The sequence below is a fragment of the Xiphophorus couchianus genome, chromosome 5 (genome assembly GCF_001444195.1).
Source record: "Xiphophorus couchianus chromosome 5, X_couchianus-1.0, whole genome shotgun sequence".
NCBI lineage: Eukaryota > Metazoa > Chordata > Actinopteri > Cyprinodontiformes > Poeciliidae > Xiphophorus > Xiphophorus couchianus.
The window spans coordinates 38,482,849-38,502,793 of NC_040232.1; the positions used below are offsets into that span (position 1 = coordinate 38,482,849).

At 40.0% G+C, this 19,945-nt stretch overlaps 3 protein-coding genes across 3 annotated transcripts in view; all 3 read left to right on the forward strand.

The window, feature by feature from the left end:
* Positions 1 to 3,159: 3,159 nt before the first annotated feature.
* Positions 3,160 to 6,098, forward strand: fgg (fibrinogen gamma chain). Its single transcript, XM_028016306.1, has 9 exons — positions 3,160 to 3,319; positions 3,417 to 3,464; positions 3,555 to 3,741; positions 3,856 to 3,940; positions 4,423 to 4,553; positions 4,837 to 4,970; positions 5,115 to 5,299; positions 5,437 to 5,714; positions 5,843 to 6,098. The coding sequence occupies exons 1-9, from the start codon at positions 3,257 to 3,259 to the stop codon at positions 6,028 to 6,030; spliced, it is 1,299 nt and encodes a 432-aa protein (XP_027872107.1). The 5' UTR covers positions 3,160 to 3,256; the 3' UTR covers positions 6,031 to 6,098.
* Positions 6,099 to 8,376: 2,278 nt separating this feature from the next.
* On the forward strand, positions 8,377 to 14,661 carry plrg1 (pleiotropic regulator 1). The gene is made up of 15 exons (XM_028019068.1): positions 8,377 to 8,534; positions 8,744 to 8,850; positions 10,070 to 10,200; positions 10,337 to 10,390; positions 10,503 to 10,596; positions 10,684 to 10,774; positions 11,154 to 11,252; positions 11,352 to 11,444; positions 11,827 to 11,976; positions 12,157 to 12,258; positions 12,802 to 12,904; positions 13,001 to 13,109; positions 13,634 to 13,773; positions 13,897 to 14,090; positions 14,169 to 14,661. The coding sequence occupies exons 1-15, from the start codon at positions 8,526 to 8,528 to the stop codon at positions 14,226 to 14,228; spliced, it is 1,536 nt and encodes a 511-aa protein (XP_027874869.1). The 5' UTR covers positions 8,377 to 8,525; the 3' UTR covers positions 14,229 to 14,661.
* Positions 14,662 to 15,679: 1,018 nt separating this feature from the next.
* The window catches only part of dchs2 (dachsous cadherin-related 2), a 29,852-nt gene continuing 25,586 nt past the window's right edge, over positions 15,680 to 19,945 (forward strand). The window contains exon 1 of the mRNA XM_028019187.1: positions 15,680 to 18,198. Within this exon, the coding sequence (XP_027874988.1) occupies positions 16,468 to 18,198 (1,731 nt within the window). The 5' untranslated portion in view covers positions 15,680 to 16,467. The remainder of the gene's footprint in view (positions 18,199 to 19,945) is intronic.

Genomic DNA, 19,945 nt, shown 5'->3' on the forward strand with positions numbered 1-19,945 from the left:
TTTTTTTTACTGTAGTTTGCTTTTGCTCTGCTACTGGATATACTCCAATAATATATTCAGGTCTTTGACATGCTGTCCAGAAGAAATGTCTATGGCTGCACAGCAATGGGAGAATGAGAGAGACATTTCCCAACTGTCATTTCCACACTAATAGGGAAGTTCAGGGAAAGTTCAGCACTGTTTAGGTTTACGGGCCTGGCAGTTCAGTCTGAGGTCAGATGGTTTTATATCCATCCTGGTTCCACATAATAAAAGAAGGTAACTTAAGGTAACACTTATCAATTAATGTCAACACAGAGCCCACAGGTGATGCCTTATTAAGCTTTGTGAAGTCACACGTATCCTCACGGTTTGATTTGATCTCATAAAAAGATGTGTATTTTACCAAGAGGTGCCTGGAAGAATTACACCGGAACAACCCTTTAGCTTTAGCAGAATAAAATCTTGTTGAAACTCCACAGCATACAAACTGGTGGAAGAAAGAGGTCAGAGGAAGAATAAGTGTAGAATAAAATAAGCTGCAACATTCAAGCAGTGCAGACTCACAGTCTAACATGTGCAAAGGATTTACAACATGTGCAACAGTTCTGTAAAATAAGTTTCCCAGCCACGCTGCTGCATGTGGTGAAGCCTCATACAGATAAACCTCCATACACAAGTGTACTTATGTAATCCTGACAAATATTTGTGACAATCTTGCAAAGTTTTCCAGCAGTCGCAGTGGGTGGCAAAAACACATTGACTGAAAACAAAGCAAAAAAGAAAGACGGTGGTCAGGAACATTCTTGCTTTTCCAAATACCTGGAAAACAGGAATCCAGGACCAGAATTGTAAACTTTAAGTAGTTATATAAACATAACCATTACATGGTTATGTTTTATAGAATGGACTAATTATAGTACAAAAAGCTTCCATGATTTAAAAAAAAAAAAACAAAACTAAATGCAAAATTTAGAATTTATGTTTGATTTGTTTTTTTTTTTTTAAGTCACACAGGGTCAAAATTGTGCATATATGCTCAAAGATAAACATAAATCTCAACTAATATTGGTTAAATGTCTTTTATCAAGTTCCCTCTCTACCACTGACCTTTGGGAAGGTCATTCCAAAACATGAATGGAATCCAGTCCGTTATTCTTGTCATTATTTTTCTGTGAGAACGCCCAGCTGTGTCCAAGTTGTTGTTTTGAAGTGAAGTGGAAGAATTTGATGTTAGTTTTCACCTCTTGACCAACTGAAGCAAGTAACATTATACCTGTAGAACTCTATTTATAATATGAAGACTGACCAAACGTTTGGTCAGCAGCTTCCCTGCTGCCTAATAATCAAGCCAATCTTTCAGCTTCTTGGTGCAGAAAAGCAGGAATGCCTGCAGATTGCTGGAGGAAAATCTGCTGTAATCCTGTAGAGCATGTTCTAAACCTCCCCTGAACAAACACTAACATTCAATAACCATTCAAGAAGTGACGTACGTTTCTTGTGATTAAGTTAAATAATCTAAAATTGATATCGTTACAGGATTGTCAGCATGTATGTCGACAATCAGTAAAGTTAAGTACACAACAAGAATATTGTGTGTTCTTTTAAAAAAGCAGTAATGCATCCGGCCTTCATCAGTCTGCTTTTACAAAGAGACGTTTGGTAATCTCTTTACCGATCAGGCAGTTGAAGAACTTGGCTTGAAGCGGGGAAAAACCCCCCAACATGGTCGGATGGTTCTGAAACGGCTCTGACTTTCATCTCAGCTGTGATCTGATTGTGAAATGGATGGGAAGCGCCGAAAGAACCAACATCACAATGCATCACAACGTTCTGACGCATTTTGGTTTATTAGTCATATCAGATTGTATATTTGAGGACTGGAGAGTAGAATGTCTCAACACTTTGTTGTGAGATCTCCAAATCAATAATTGCTTCCCTTTTACAGGTTTTCCAGCCGCAGTACAGTATGTGTATGGACTAATGTCTATCTTATATTGTTCTTTTACTCCCACTAGTGGTTATAATGTATTAGAGCAGGAACCCTTTGAAAAAGTGTCCAGACAAAAACAGCTTCCATTCCTGAGAAACTCCAAAAACATCCTCCTTTTCTCTGTACTAAAGTTTTTTACGTAAAGATTAAAGGGGAAAAGAAACAGAAATCTATATTCAAATAGGAACATGATGCAAAAATCATTTGGCTTATAGGTCTCAGAGTTTCTGACGCTCAATGGTGACTTCCAGATTAAAGAATACATATATAAACAAAAATAAATTAAAGGGCTTTTTTAATTGTAATTGCAAATCAACACATCATTGTTCAGACTGATCAGCTTTTTGTTAAAAGGAAACCTTTATCCCAGAATGACTGAGCTGCCATTTGTCCACAAAGAGATCACTGAATAGTTTGAGAATAAAACAAAAACATGAGAAATAAATTCTGTTTTCTTTTCCAAATCACAAATCAGCTGTACCTCTGATTTTGATTTTTTACTTTTATTTTTTAAATCACAATTGTTAAAATGAAAATTGAGAAGTAGTTCCATTTGTTGAATGAATTTATGAACGACTGGAACGATGTTCTTCTGCGAGTGGCAAAACCATGACAATTAGTGGAATGTTAAAAACAGTAGCTAATATCATCAACTTATGTGTCTTAATTAGAATTCCATCCATCCATCCATCCATCCAACCCTCCATCCATCCATCCATCCATCCATTTGGCTGGATATAATATATTCCATAAAGCTGGGCTGGAATTCAAATTTTATACTTCCATACTCTTGTTCCTATAACATGTGGATTGTTCTGTTTTTTTGTTGTTGTTGTTGTTGTTTTTTTCAAAACATCTTGTTTTGCACAAATATTGTGGTGAACGATCATTGATTACTTTTATCAATAATGAGTCAGCAGAGTGGATTCAATGTGTTACAATCTTAACAGGAGAATGATGAGTATGACAGGCTGCTGAAATCAATCCAGAGTAAAAATGTGAGTCATCGTTCTCCTGCTTTGTGTTCACCAGCAGACATGGCAGAAAGCGGTGAACTTCATGTTCCTGATCTCCTGAGAGCCGCTGTCAGTCAGACAGCGTCACGTCTCAGAATTGGCAGCTGTCAGACATTTGAGTCACAGTTTGAGAACAACAAAGTGAGTGGGATGTTTGCACATGATCAAAGGCCGAACACAGGACCTTGTTCAGATAAATATCCCAGACTGCTGAGCAGTTCTTCACTTTCCCAGAACACCAAAACACACAACTGGTGGCCAGCTCAACATGGCTCTGCCACGCTTTACCACAGCAGGAGTTATTTTCCTACTTTTCTCCACCTCATCAGCTGTAAGTGTGGAATCTTATGTGGATCTATTTTCTTGCTACCTCAAAAAATTAGCTATGAGTAAAAAAGATCTAAAATTACTTTTTTTTTGATGTGCAGCAAATCAGAGGAGATAACATTGCAAAATGCAACATGAACGACGGCTTTGTAAGTATGATGCAGTTTCTCAATGATGCATGTTGCAGTCTCGCTTGTTTTATCTGAGTATAACTTTCTATAAACGCTGTGTATGAACAGGGAAAGTACTGCCCTACTACATGTGGAGTTGCTGATTACATGTTCAGATATTTGCCAGGCGTAAATGAAGACCTGACTTTAATGCAAGATCAACTGGAGACAATTGCCAATTTAACTGTTGGGGCTGATGAAAAAATTACATACATGAGAGACTCGACAACTTCAGCGCAAAAGTCTTCCCAGCCTGGTAACATCCATTTGTATTTTGTGTGTTATGATTGAGCTCCTGCTTTTGTTACAGACATGGCTCAGTCTCATGCTGATTTGTGTGTAACTTAAACCGTTTGACTTTGGATTTCAGATCCGTACTACAGGAAGTCCTCCAGCATGCTGGACGATGTTTTGCGTTTTGAAAAGACAATACTTGCACAAGAACAACAAATGATGTAAGTTACTGACAGCGTTTAAGCTTTGCTTCTAATAAACAGAGTTGAAAGAAATCCTCTTACTGGTAGTTTTGGTTCAATTAATACCTTTTATATAATTTTATTCAAATTTACTCTTATAGCTCTATTTATTTGGAGGCATCTTTAGGAAGTAGATCAGCATAGAATCACTGACATTAAGTCTAAAATAAGTTACATTTCTTCCATAATTACTTTCATGTGATAAATGATACAGTTATGAATACCTACTTTCATTGTAGGATTTATTTTGTATTTTTTAATTAATTTATATTTAAAATAATTAATTCCTGTGTATTTTTGTAATTCTTTTCATTCTTGGTTTCTTGTATTCATTTCCTAATTCTGTCGTACAATTTTTCACTGTATTTGTTATCACAATGAATTATCTTTTCATTTTAAATGGGTATATTTTGCACATATAAATGACTTCAAGCAAAACCCACTGGTTGTGCTTTTCTCAGTGAACTTCAGAACTTAATCTCGTCCAATGAGAGGAGTATGGGTGAATTGAAGAAACTGGCCCTTCAGCTGCAGCAGAAATGCAGTGAGCCCTGCAGAGACACGGTCGAAATCCAGCCTACCACAGGAACAGGTGAGAGAGAAAAAGACACTCTGACACTGCATGACCGTTGGAACATTCCTATTAAAACAGTTTCTCAATCTGGTCTCAGCAGAACAACATTTGCCCTGATTCAGTGTTTAGATAGACGGAAAAATTGATACGCTGCTTCATAGCAAAGAACATATGTTTACCCCGTCCAAAGCCTGTGATGCATTTTTAATTTTGTGACTTAAATCTCACCAAAGTTTTTCTTCTGGAATAATTTAGACCTGTTCACAGAGTTCATGGTGATATTTCTGTTTCTTTTTATCAGACTGCCAGGATATTGCAAACAAAGGCGCCACCACCAGCGGCCTTTACTATGTGAAGCCAACCAATGCACAGCCGCAGTTCTTAGTCTATTGTGAGATTGACAACTTTGGCCGTGGCTTCACTGTAATACAAAGGGTATGCACCCATAGAATTGCTGTTTTACGCTAATGTTCAGTCATTTGTGAACATTGTCTAAAAGAAATCTTGGACAGAATTGGCATTATCAGTCCTGAAACAAAGAGTAAAAGTCTTCACTCTTTAATTCTTTGCTGTTCACAGAGACGTGATGGCAGCGTGGACTTCTTCCGGGACTGGACCCAGTACAGGGAGGGCTTTGGGTACCTCTCCCCAGACGACACCACAGAATTTTGGCTCGGCAACGAGAAGATCCACCTGCTGACGACCAGCTCCACCATCCCTACCGTGTTGAGAATCGAGCTTGTTGACTGGGAGGGTAGCAAAAAGTACAAATGCACAACCACCCACACACTCATGTGTTATGTAAGGGGCAATGGCAAACATGACCCCCTTTGAGATTTGGCAAATTCAGTCATCAAACTGAGGCAACAAGAAGTTAAATACAAGGCTTGTTTGTCTGTAGATATGCCGATTACAACATGTTCCGTATCGGCTCGGAGGCTGACATGTACAGACTCACCTACGGTTACTACTTTGGTGGCGATGCTGGCGATGCCTTCGACGGCTTCGACCTTGGAGACGACGCCAGTGACAAGTTCCACACGTCACACAACGGCATGCAGTTCAGTACTCACGACAAAGACAACGACAAGTACTCAGGGAACTGTGCCCAGCAGGACGGCTCCGGCTGGTGGATGAACAGATGCCACGCGGCACATCTGAATGGAAAATACTACCAGGGTAAGGCCCTCTGACTAAAACCAGCTGCGATGCTGCAGCTGCAAATGCGAAAGAACAAAACCATTCCCTGGAACTTCAATCCGTTGAGTCATTTTGACAATTGAATTTTCTTTCCCGTGTCCTTCCAGGGGGCAGGTACACTGAAAAGGATGCTGGTGAGTACGGCTTTGACAACGGAATCACTTGGCTGACATGGCACAGTCGCTGGTACTCCCTGAAAGAAACCACCATGAAGCTCATTCCAGTGAGCCGGATCTCAGCGGGAGGCGGACAGCAGGCTGGGGTCAAACAGTTTGGAGGACTCGGAGATGCATAAACCAGAACGATCGTTTTGGTCTGCTTTCAACTCTTAAATTGACCCAGAATAAAATGCCTCCAATTATCTGATGTTTGCATATTTTCCTTATATTAATCTGATCTGATCACAATTTCTGAAGTTACGTTTTCTTTAGTTTACCTACTTAGTATAATAGGTGCTATTTTATATAAATTCCTTAGCGCTATATATCTACAAAAATAAGAATTTTTTAACTATACTGTTGACAAAAGAATATAAAAGCAAAAGCACATACATGAAATAAATGGTTACCATTGGATTTCTCTGTTTCAATTATTTTGCTGTTTGATGTCATCATTTCAAATCAAACATTTCTCACTGTTTAGATTATTAACAATCTTGTTTTTAATAACAATAGGTCTAAAACTATTCTAGTCCTTTACTGAAATAAAGCAATATCAGTAGATGGCCAGTAAAACAAAAAAAAAATCTGCTATCGACACAGCTTTCATAGTTCACATTTTTAATCGTTAAACAAGTTCCGTTGTTTAAACTTGACATTATATTTATTTCAATCAATAACAATGTCTGCTCTAATATATGAAGCAAAGCAAAACAGAAAACCGGTGTGGATAGCCACTCCTTCACTGCTTATATGTGATATATGAGGAAAGTAGGAATCATCTTCTGCCACTTACATTTACTTCACTCTCTCTCTATATATATATATATATGTATGATGTACAGTATATTGGCTATCACCTCTATAATAGCAGAGTGATCTGCAGCTAACAGCCCTATTCTAACTAGGCTACGAGACAGAAATACATCAGCATTGTTCTTTGAGAGGACTTTTTGCTGCCTATCTGGGTTGGGAGTGTTGTTTTGCCTTTTCCAAGCTATTTTGAGTCCAACTTGTAGAGGGAGAAATATTATTCACAAATAGAGAACATTTAAGACAGTTCTCAATTTTTAGAAGAATAGACCTCCCAATATATCTACCACACGATTAGGACCATACAATGCTCAAGGTGAATAGTTAAAAAAAAAACTACTGACACAAAAATTATTCCTTAGTCAAATATCCGCCTTGGCCCAAACTGTGACTTAACACAGGACAATGATCGCAAACACAGCAACCCCTCGACCACAGAATGTTCAAACAAATAAAATAATCAATGTGTGGCAATGATTCTTTTCAACAGGACAGAAATACTGTAGAGTGTAATTCAAAAGAGAAGGACATAAAGTAAGCCCTGAAGACTCAGACGACTGAAGTGAAAAGAATCCATGCAAAAGAGCTGTGGTAAAAAATGTCCCTTCAATGATGTGAGACTCATAAGGTCAGAGACACATTTGAAATAATAGCAACTAAAGGTGCTTTCACAAGTCATTGAATTATACAGTGTCTTTTTTTTTTTTGGCTCCAATCTTTTCATTATGCTCGAGTTCGAAAAGAGCTGCTTTATTTTCTTCTTTTGGTGTTTGACCTAACTTACAATGAAAATTGATTCTGTGTGTGCAGTCTGTTTCACCACCATGTTTTATACAACAGCCAAACTTTTAATCCTGCCAAGATCCACTATTGTGTATGATCAAAAATGCTGTCAAGTAAAGATACTAATGGAGAAGAATTTCAATGTAACTGAATGTTGAGTGCCTCTGTGTCCAACATTAGAGAGCTCTTGTCATTTGGTACCACTGTCAGTGAGTCAGCTGGAGTTTGGACTCTTCAAAAGGAACAAATACTACAGGTACAAAACCAGAGTAAATAAACAATGTTACTGAGTAAACAAACACATACTCTGACTACAAGTTCATTTCTTTGGACCGACATAATGAGTTATCACTCAAAATGGTTGCTTCTGTCAATCAGGTTGAAATTAAATCTGGTCATGTAAATATTATCAAATTCATATATATATATATATATATATATATATATATATATATATATATATATATATATATATATATATATATATATATATATATATATATATATATATACTCTCCGGTCATATATATATATATAAATATATAAATATAGTAGCCGTAAGAATGGTAAGCATGCAGAGTAAAAAACAAAACATATAGAGTGAGTATCTTTCATACTTTTTCATAAAAAAATAAAAAAATAAAAAATTTTAAAAAAGCAGAGATTTATGTGTTTATTTATTTCCTAACGATTTTTATAAGTATAAATACAATGAATTTTAATTTTATAACAGAAATAAAAATGACTCCTTGAGAAACTTGTACTCGTCACTTCACGTTACTAAAAAATATACATTAAAAAATCCCTCTGCCCTGGGAGTTGAATCCACCCCGCTGAGCCGGACATGACAAGTTCTCCGGTCATCCCGGCCGGTAGGTGGCGCCAATTGTATTCCCTCGACAGCTCGTATGTTTATTTCCGGGGTATCTGCGTTGCTTGTGTTAGTTCGCACACTTGTGTGTCGAATATTTGGACTAGCTACCGGGTTTAATTTCTAAGAAATAAGTCCATATTTTGCTGTATATTTATCACCACAATGACGGAGGTAAGACATGTTGGTGTTCATTACTGCTTTTCGTTATTCCTGTACCGTCGATAAGTTGCTACGGTACGCACATACCGTTGGGCCTGGCTAATAGCTGGAACAGTTAACATTTATTTTTTACACGTTTTAGACAAGTGTGTTTATTTAGAGAATTATGCTCTTTTTATAGATTTAATAGTTTTTTAAGCTAATGTTATATGCTTCCACAGGAAGTGCAGAAGCACTCTGTCCACACTCTGGTCTTCAGGTCTCTGAAAAGGACTCATGACATGTTTGTCTCTGACCATGCTAAGACCATCGCTCTGGATGAAGATAGGTAAAATCTCGCCTGAATTTGTATACCGGTAGCTCATAAAATGCTGAAAGTAACCACAGATTTACACCATCTTTAAGTTAATTAACGGTGCATGATGCTTGTGTCATTCTGTGATCTTGGTTTGCTCCTGTACTAACTGCGTTTATTGTGGGTTATTTGAAGAACACATCTGTTGGAATAGATGTAGGGTGGTATTTTATTATACAGTTGATTATCTAATAATCAGGAATATACGCTTGGAGAAACCTAACTCTGCTAAAAATCAGAATTTTGTGCTGTTGTTTTGTATTCAGCCTTCTTTACTACAACAGCCGTTATTTTTAATTATATCAGTTTTGGTCCGATATAGTTTTACCTTCCAGCTAAGCATACAGCTAGAGGAACAATGCAGTACTCTGATCAAAACATTCGAATGTATTAGAATGGTGACTCGGTGTCCAGACACTGAGTCACCAATAATTGAGAAATTTTGGCAAGACCTGGAAAGGCTTGTTTCCATAAATGTCTCATACAGTCTAAATTTCAGGTGTTTTGCAAAGAAGAGTGAACCAAAGTGTCACTTTTTACATGTACAAACCTAGTAAACACATACCAAGCATTTACATTTGTTACTCTTGTAAAATTAGGCTCCCTGAAGTAATGAGTCAGGGGGCTGAAATCAGCCACACTTTTAAGATTTTTAAATCTTTCATTTTACTCAACAGTTATTCAAATAAAATCCCAATAAAATATTGTATTTTATAAGTTTGCTGTAGTGACACTACAATGTATCGTAAAGCTGAAAGGTCATAAATACTGTTACGAAGCACTGTATTTGGTTGATAGTTTATTTAACCAGTTTAATGGACATTAAGTGTTGCAGGACTGAGTGACCTGCTTCCTAACAGTAAGACAGTAGTGGGGTTAATAATGGTGTAAGAGAGAAGTAGTGGGGTTAATAATGGTCTAAGAGAGAAGAAGTGTTGAGAAAATATGGTTTAATTGCAGTTTATAACTTTACTCAAATATTCCACAATAATATCTTAAATACATTTTCCTAATATTTTTCAGCCTAACCTCTTACTGCTTTCAGTGTCTTGTTCACCTCTCTTTCAGAACTGATTCCAAGTTGATATTTAACATAATCATTTATTAAAATAGACAAAGTGTGAATTAAAGTGAATGACATAAACTTTAATGCCTTTATGTTAAAACGCCTCATTGTTTCCTGACTTTACAGCCACAGAATGAAGATGGGCGTCAAGCTGAAAACAGAGTACGCTCCGGTTTTGCACATGCCTGTTGTGAAGGAGGGCAGAGCTTCACAGCTTTCAGCAGGCCAGGAGCTCCACCAGGGCTACGCCCATCCAGGTCAGGAACAAAGGACTCCATCACAGACCAGTGACCCCATTAATACAGTTTTAAGAGTATATTCTTTTGTAACATTTGTGGGAGGTGTTGTTTTTGAGGCTCTTTTGGTTTTCTTTTTTAACAAAATAATTTTAAGGAGATGAAGCAGAATATCTGATCACCGGGACACATGCTTATCCCTCGGGACCTGGTAAATATTCTTTTCTTATATAAACTTCCAGTATTTTCAGAGTTTTTTTGTTTTGTTGTAGTAAATGAAAGAGCATTACTTAATACCCGTATGAACAATTTCTGATCTTTAGGAATGGCTTTGACTGCAGACACAAAGATGCACAGGAATCCCAGTGAGGGAGGCGTCATCTCCATGGCGCTGGCATTGCCTCCCTCACAAGTCCGGTAACGTGTTCAGACAAATTAACACAAAATTCTGAAATTAACTGAGAAAAAAACACTTCTGGATTATAATTTGTCACCAAATTTTAGGCAAGAGGCAAGTCGGACTGCAGCCAGCGTTGCAGAAATCCATCGACACGCAGGAGGAGCGGACAGAGTTCACCCTCAGTCCACTGCTGTGGTTAGACAATCCCACATTTCCTCTCATGTTCAACATTTGTCTTCATTATGTTGCAGGAATTGCAAAGCTGATGAACTGTCTGTTTATATGGAGGCTACATGAAGATCTTTGCAGGAAATCAGTGTTTCATGATGGTTAAACCAACCTGGCAACGTTCAAAAACCTGCATTTTATCCCCATTTAGAATAATTGAGACCCAAATTTTAGACTTTGCCTGGATTTTATTAACTGTATGTTAGGAGCTTTAATTCTGCATCACTTTTTATGCTTCATGAAACTAAAGGTGGTTCACAGCAGCATGTTTTATAAATGACATCAGTGGAACAAATGATGATCCTTTTTTGTTTAGAGAAGTATTATATCTGTTTGTTTGTTTCAGTCCCTGCTGGAGGGTGGAGGCACCAGAAACTCTGCGCTCATGAGGAGAGCACCAACGATGCCCAAACCACAGTGGCATCCTCCATGGAAACTGTTTCGGGTACCTACAAACCATTTGAACAACAACTCATCGATTCATGCCTAAAATGATAACTGAGTGAGTGTGTGGTTATGTACTGTGGTGGGTGTGATCTGACAGGTCATCAGCGGTCACCTGGGCTGGGTGAGGTCCATAGCTGTGGAGCCTGGGAACCAGTGGTTTGTCACAGGATCTGCTGATAGAACTATAAAGGTAAGCTGTGCTCATCTCAACATCAGAGCTTCACACTTCAGAAACATTTCATTGTTTCTGAAGTGTGAGTATGTTCAGTTTTTTGACTTAAAACTATGAGTCCGTTATAATCCAAAAGTGGTTTTACTCACTTAATCATGAAAAGAATGAGGCTAAATGTTTCAGCATCTCTTCTAGATCATTATTGATTTCTTTCTTCATTCATATAATGTGAGTATTTTTATGGATGCAGTTGATCTAGAACAGTTTATATCAGCATCAATTCATTCCTGCTAAAAGGCTCCTTTGAGGATTCCAAGTAATATCCCAGACCCTCTGTTCAGCATCATTTCCAAGTGCCATCTGTTGTATAAATATTTTCTGGATGTGTGTGTGCTGACAGATCTGGGACCTGGCCAGCGGGAAGCTGAAGCTGTCGCTGACGGGCCACATCAGCACGGTGCGCGGCGTGGCGGTGAGCAGCCGCAGCCCCTATCTCTTCTCCTGCGGGGAGGATAAGCAGGTCAAATGCTGGGATCTGGAGTACAACAAGGTACACTGCTCACACAGGGTTATTGTCAGCGAGAGTTTTTTGGGGTTTTTTTTAAGATGGTTGTTTTAAACATGCTTTGATGTTTTGTTAAAAATTGTTTTGTTATGTATGGATGTTTTATTGTGTTATCTGTTTCCTAATTTTTTAGCTGCATCTTGACAGTATTATTTTGACCTGTAGGTGATCAGGCATTACCATGGACACCTCAGTGCCGTGTACGATTTGGATCTACACCCAACGATTGATGTGCTGGTGACATGCAGCAGAGACGCTTCAGCCAGGGTGAGCTCTCACTGAGCAGCGTCTCAAATCGATTAGCTCAGCAGTTCAAGCATCAGAGTAGAGAGTAAAGAAAGGTTTAACTCCCTTCGGTTTTCTTCAGTTTATAAACTAAGATTCTGTTTGACTGCAGCAGTCACGGCTCACCTCTGGAACCAGATGTTATTATTCAGTGAGCAACATTGGTTGTGTTTCCTCTGACTGTATAATTGCGGTCAAAGATCATTGCAAATGCAATTTGGCATTCTGAAAATAAATTTGCGTAATGGAAACACAGCAACTTTGAAAGAACTCTTGTCTGTCAATAGAAAGCTTCGGCCTTTGGATGAGATTTTTGTCTGTGTTGAAATCTGTGTATTTTGCAAAACTCCAAAGGAAACATTTTTTTTCACATCACAGGAGTCACATTAACAGCCATATATTTCTACTGGCGCAAACCACAAAGAAAAAGATGACAGGAAGTAGTTGGAGGATGATGGCGCGCCACGTTTCTAAATGACTTATTGTGTGAATATAAACGATGCCCTCTCTTCAATATACCTGCAGGTTTGGGACATCAGGACAAAAGCAAACGTTCACACACTCACTGGCCACACCAACACTGTCGCCACAGTGAGGTGTCAGGCTACTGAACCACAAATCATCACAGGTAAATATTAGCTTTAAAAACCCCATGCTAATGCAAGACAGCACCCTTTCAGTTTTTAAGCAAAATTATTGTCTTTCCTCTGGCTGTTTTTTGCAGGCAGCCATGATTCAACCATCAGACTGTGGGACCTGATCGCTGGAAAAACCAGAGCGACTTTGACAAACCATAAAAAGTCTGTCCGAACTCTGGTGCTGCACCCCAGGCAGTGAGTAGACTCATACCAGTAGTAGACTCGGTTTAATGTGCAGACAGGAAACGTCTGGGATTTGGTTGGAGTATTTTTTATTTTTTAATAAAACTGTGGAATAAAGGTTTCATTTTTAAGACTTTATTACCCATCTGATGCTCTAATTTCTTTCTTTCACTCTCTTTTCTTATTTACTTCCATTCTCCATTGTGCCATTACTCCTCACCATCCTCGTCTCTCCTTCGTTCTTTGTGACCTCTCCTTTCCTTGCTTCTGCTTGTCCTATTTTCTCTTCTTTCTCCTTCTTTTAAAACCTCTAAAATATCTTGAATATTTAGCATTCTAAAACATCTAGAATATGTCTTTATGATCCCTAAATGAACTTGGAGCTCTGGATTGTTTTTGACTCCTGTTTACTCGGTGTATGAAGGTTTTGGGGGGGGTTTTGTTGTTGTTTTTTAATGCAGCCATTTTGGAAATGACCTCTATTTAAAAAAGCAAAGGTGGAGTTTTATGTAATATTTGGTTCTTTATTCCTCCAGGTACACCTTTGCTTCAGGATCAGCTGATAACATCAAGCAGTGGATGTTCCCAGATGGCAGCTTCATCCAGAACCTCTCTGGCCACAACGCCATCATCAACACACTGGCTGTCAACTCTGATGGTGTTTTGGTGTCTGGAGGTGATTAAAAAAAAACTGTTTTTTTTCTCTCACCTTAACATGACTCATGATTACCTGATGATACATGTATCATGCGGTGACAGAGCATATAGATTTACACAGAATAATTTGCTTGTACCCTAGCTGACAACGGAACCATGCACATGTGGGATTGGAGGACAGGCTACAACTTCCAGCGGATCCACGCCGCCGTGCAGCCCGGCTCGCTGGATAGTGAGTCGGGAATCTTCGCCTGCATGTTCGACCACTCCGAGAGCCGGCTGATCACCGCCGAGGCTGACAAAACCATCAAGGTTTACAAAGAAGACGACACGGCTGTAAGTTATCCTGTTCCAGTTAGTGAGTTTAGAATCCGTCTGGAGGAAAATGGGCTAACGGTGTTTTCTGTTTTGCAGACTGAAGAAAGCCACCCGATCAACTGGAAACCAGAAATCCTCAAGAGAAAAAGATTCTGAAGATTTTGTTTTTTTTATTATTTCCCATCCATCAGATTTTGTTTTGGTTAGACAAACTGTTTCATTTGTGAGACTTTAACCAAACCAGTCCCATCTTGGCTTCCATTATTCTAGAAACCATGTACAGTCACCACTGAATGTTTCCAGACCAGTCAGAACATCCTGCTGGAGAGCCAGGAACTTCCAGAGTAGTTCCTGATGAGCGCTCGGTTCCGTCTCCTCCACTCTTCAGGTGTAAGCTTTATTCCCTCTGATGTGGCAGAAGCCAGGAAATGCTCAGTGCTGATTACTAGTTGTACATACATAAAAACTTTCCTTTGTTCCTACATGATCTGAGCTTTATTTTGCTCTGTTTCATTAAAGACTGTTTTTTTTTTTTTTACAAACATGTTTGCTTTTTAAATAAAGGTTCTCCACCTCCTGGGATAAAGTGTTCCTGAAGTATTTACATCTTTCCATCTGTGAGGTCGACACATTAAAACATCTGATTGTATTACAGAAATACTAGTCACTGATCAACATTTAATCATCATACCATATCGCAATTATTTAAATTCAGGCTTCTTACACAGTCTAGAAAAGGAATTTCTAGATTTAATTCCCTGATGGCCAGAGTCACTGCTGGAGAATCACCACATGAAACAGTTTGGGTGTAGAAACGGGACATTCTGTCAAATCGCCTAAACTGTATTCGGACATTTATACTTCCTTGTGGTATTCACAAGTGTTTCCAACCTGATCTCTTTATTCATAATTTACCCCCTCCCACCGCCAGGAGGCGGTACCCTGCTACAGAGCCGAGTCGGGCCGGTGGAAAAGCCGTCACTCCGAAGTAGAGCCGGTGGAAAGGGGGCAATTTTATATGCATATAAACAAATGAGGCAATGATTTATTTTTTTTAGTGAAGGCACGTTCATCACTGCTTCAATCTATGGGAAGATTAGGAGTTTTTCCAAAAGTTGAAGTAATGGTATATTTATAAGGTCATTGCTGATGTATTTGCAGTTCTGTGTTAAAACTCACTCCATCCAGAAGGTCAGCTGCAAAACTCCTGGTTTTATGGACAATGGAGTAGAAAAAACCTTTTTTGTGCCTCAGTGGGGACAGTTTTAGTGTACAAGTAAAGCAAATATATCTACACACACACACACAAAACGATTAAGAATAACTAATGTACAGTAAGGATAAATTTACAACATCTAAAACTGTGCCGTTACTAAAAAATGTCATGCTGTGATTTTAAAAGTGATGTGTAGCAAAGTAATTTTAAAAATTTACAAAATGTACGTGTAACATGCGTCCTCAAGTGAAAATAAAACTGGAGAATAAACTGCAGAGGAACAATATCAGAGATGAAGAAGATTACAGGCTTCAAGCTGAAGGAGGATCAGATAGATGGAAGTCTAGACAGGGTGGAGTGATTAGGAAGTCATTTTTTCCACATTTAGGTAAGAAAATAATGTACATTTTTTGCAGGGATGAATATGCACAGAGGTGCAGTTAACATCAGAGATGAAAAGACTTAAGTTTATTATACACTTTTTAAAGCATTTGTTTTGCGTTAAATCTGTTTCACGTTTCATTCATGTAAAATATATTAGTTGTGGCACTGAGACTTTAAAAATAAAAATTCAATTTAATTTATTTTTCACCAGCAGAGGGAGCTGCTTCAACACTCTTGCCAAAGCGAAACAGCTTGTTAAAACTATGTTAAAATATTCATAGTTTATTTATTGCCGCTCCTTTCACTTCAGTTGATAAAAGTAATCACAGATTTTCTCCATAACCTGTAGATTTACACGGCCTCTGTCTCTCTGGCCTCCTGTTTCTTTGTGATAACCGCAGTCTAGAACTAAAAGGCCACCTGCCAGCAGGGTAATCTGCTGTCCTAATTACATTTGAAGCAATCACGGCCACAGATGGGGCCGATCTCCGTGGGGTCCGGTGTTGCAGCCTGCAGGGAGGAGCTTTCAGTGCGCAGACTGGACTTTTGGATGTGCCGCATTGTGTGAGATGTTCCAGCGGAATTACGCAGCATCGTGCCAGAAGTTCAAGATTTCAGTTTTCCTGAAAAAAGCAACTCAAAGACAAATGGATATTTGCTGGAGTCTGCGAAAATACGAAATAAGTTCACCAGCTTTTGTTTTTAAAGTGGCTCTAAAACGCGACTGACGCGAGAAAGATGTAGTTTCTCTTCACCTTTTACTGAAAGGATCCCAAAGCCACGAGTGAAGGAGTCATGGGCGGAAGGAATGCGCCAGTTGCGCTCCTCCGGGTGTTCCTCCTGGCGCTGTTTAGCGCGCAGTCGCTCGGACGGGTCTTCAACCTGACGCTGTCCGTGAAGGAGGGCCTGCCCGCTAAAACCATCGTTGGAGATCTGGGAGCGGTCCTGAGCGCGCCGAGCACCGGCTTCTTCATCTCAGAGAGCAGAGACTCGTATGTGTTCAGAGACCTGGAGATAGACGCGGACACGGGCATCATCTCCACGGTGGCGGGCCTGGACAGAGAAAGCAGAGACCGGTACGAGTTCGTGGCAGCTACTCTCACTGGAGAGATGATACGGGTGAGGATAAAAGTGGAGGACGTGAACGACCACTCACCTGTGTTTGCCAGTAAGGAAGTGGAGCTGGGAATCTCAGAGCTGAGCCCCCCGGGGAGTCGCTTTCCGCTTGAAGGCGCAGCAGACCGGGATGAGGAGGAGTTCAGCACGCGGGGTTACAGGATCAGAGAGACCGAGATGGAAGAATTGTTCCACTTGGATTTTCGAATCGGATCTGAGACGCAGCACAGCCTGGATCTGGTCCTGAACAGCAGAGTAGACAGAGAAACGCAGGACTTCTACACTCTGACCATTGAGGCCTTTGATGGGGGAATCCCAGCCAGGACTGGGACAGTCCAGGTTGACATCCGAGTCCTAGATGAGAACGACAACCCTCCTGTGTTCAACCAGAGTGAATACCACAGCTCAGTACGTGAGGATGCTCCCATCGGGTCCATTGTCTCTCAGGTGCTGGCCAGCGACAGTGACCTGGGTGACAACAGCAGGATCACTTATGAGATCAATAGGCGGCAGAGTGACCCCAACCATGTGTTCTCCATTAACGAAACCACAGGATTTATTTATCTGAACAAGCCGCTGGATTTTGAAATTCAACCGTTTCACGAGCTGATTGTCAGAGCCAGAGACGACGGTGCTCAGCCTGAGTACAGCAGCACCTTTGTTGGTGTCAAGGTGCTTAACATCAACGACAACAGCCCCACCATCAGTGTGCTGTTCCTCAGTGAGACAGGAGAAGCTATGGTGTCAGAGGCAGCTGCCGTTGGGGAATATGTGGCCCGGATTTCTGTGTCAGACCCAGACCTGGAGGAGCACGGAATCACCGTCTCTCTTGCGGGAGGAGATGGGAAGTTTACCCTGAAGCAAACAGATGATTTTCTGTATGCGTTGTGTGTCAACTCTGAGCTGGACAGGGAAGAAAAGGATCTGTATGCGCTGAAGGTGCAAGCATCTGATACTGGAAGCCCCCCTCTGAGCAGTGAGACACTTCTCCTCCTGAAGGTGTCTGATGCCAACGACTACCAGCCGGTCTTTGAACAGGATGTGTACACGGTCAGCATCGCTGAGGATGCTCCTGAGGGCAGCTCCCTCATACGAACAAGGGCCCGGGACGCTGATGAAGGTGTCAACTCAAACATCAGATACTCCATCCTGAAGTCACACCAGGACGGCCTGGTCGCCATTGACCCGACCTCTGGCCTGGTTACCACGGCCGCAGGCCTCGACAGGGAGACTCAGATGGAGGTGTGGTTCCTGGTGCTGGCAGAGGATGGAGGGGAGCCATCTTTGTCGTCTACAGCTACAGTCACAGTGCTGGTGGAGGATGTGAATGACAACGAGCCGGTGTTCCAGCAGCAGCTGTACAACGTGTCCATACCTGAGCACATGGATGCTGGAAGCTGCTTCTTACAAGTATGCTCTAGCTAGCTATCTTGAAATTTGCATGTTCTAATTTTTAAATCTATATTCTCAGGTTCTCCGTTTTTTTGTTGTTTTTTACAAGATTTGTTGTTACTAAAATCCATCCATCCATCTTCTTCTGTTTATCCGGAGTCGGGTCGCCTAAGTAAGAGGCCATCATGGTGGACAAAGCTCATAATCATAGATGAGGGTAGGAACTTAGGTTGACTGGTAACTAAAATAAGCAGTCAAATAAACTTTAAGCTGAAGCCTTGAAACTAAGACGGCCCCAACTGCAGTTTTCTGGCCGATCACCAATCTTTAAGAAGCATGACCTGCCGATTCTGCTGATTTGATTTTGGCAAATACCGATTTTTAATTTTTTTTGTCTCAAATGTTGCTAAATATAGCAAGAAAGTCACTGAATTGGCAAAAGTGGGGTGACTATTAACTGCAAACTTGCAGACATGATCTGGTGGGCCGGTCTAACAGTCAAACCTATCACAGCAGAGCAGAAGAGGACAGTGGCTGATTTTTAGTCCTTTGTTGAGGTCGGTCAGATCGGCTTCACATGTAAGTATTGGCCGATCTCCCAAAATTGAGAGATTTATCAACTAGCCAATTTATCGGTGCACCCCTACTTAGAAACTACTTTTCTACCCTCACATTTTCATTAAAAAGAAGCTTCTAAATGAAAGCTAGAGATCCTCACAGTCGAGTCCTTTTTGTGCTGAGTGGATTTTGTTTCCAACTCTTGAGACAAAAGTAGCTCTTAGTCTGGCAACACAAAGGCATCAGTGTTGTTCCACCAACAACACACTCTACACCCCAGGCTTTCAGCTCAGCTTCGTGGCCTTCATATGACAGACGCGATGCTCCGTGCCACTCTCCTGCAGCCTGGCACCAACATATGCCAATTACAAAAGAAACCTCTCTAATCACGGCACAGGATTGATTATAGGAATTGACTATAGGTAATGTCTGTAGGGACAATTACATTGGGTGAGGACTAAGTAGTTCTGTTTCTATAAATGAATATAATGTTCCTTTAGTGAGTAAATGAATAAGTGAGACATCAGGTGTTTTTTCTCATATATTTACTCAAAAAGCCGAGTTGTATCAGTGTGTTGGTGATCAGTGCGCTTTACTCCACGTTTCATTAGACTCTGGCCTGGTGTCTGTAAAACGTCCCGTGATCAGAGTTCATTCATTCTGAGCCGTTATCTTCTTTATGGCCTGGAAAACGATCTGCCTCACTGTAAATCTGCCTCTTGTCATGAACGTAGGCGGACATGAAAGAAACTGTCAGTACTGAGGTGTTTCTTACTGTGCTGTGTTTGTTTCTTTGAACTACACAGCGATGGCACTCCTCGCCCTTTGACTTCCAAAGATTTTATTATTTTTTTTACAACTTTTATTATGTTGACCTTCACCAACAGAATGACTCATTTTATGATTCACAATTTCCAGAAATGTGGAGTTAAGACAGACTAGAACAACTAGGATTAGACGAGAACGCATTAAAACAAAACTAAGTAGCACTTTACAAATGGAAAAAGACGAGGCGGATTTTGTTATGATCAATTGAATTAATTAAATATACACTTTTAATTTTAAAAATAACTTACTTTACCAGTATTTTTTACCATTGTGATAGTAGTATGTGTTTTTCCTCATATATTTATTCATAAAGCCAAGTTGTATCAGTGTGCTAGTGATGATAAGACCTGGAGAGACGGTTGTTGTACTTAAACATCAC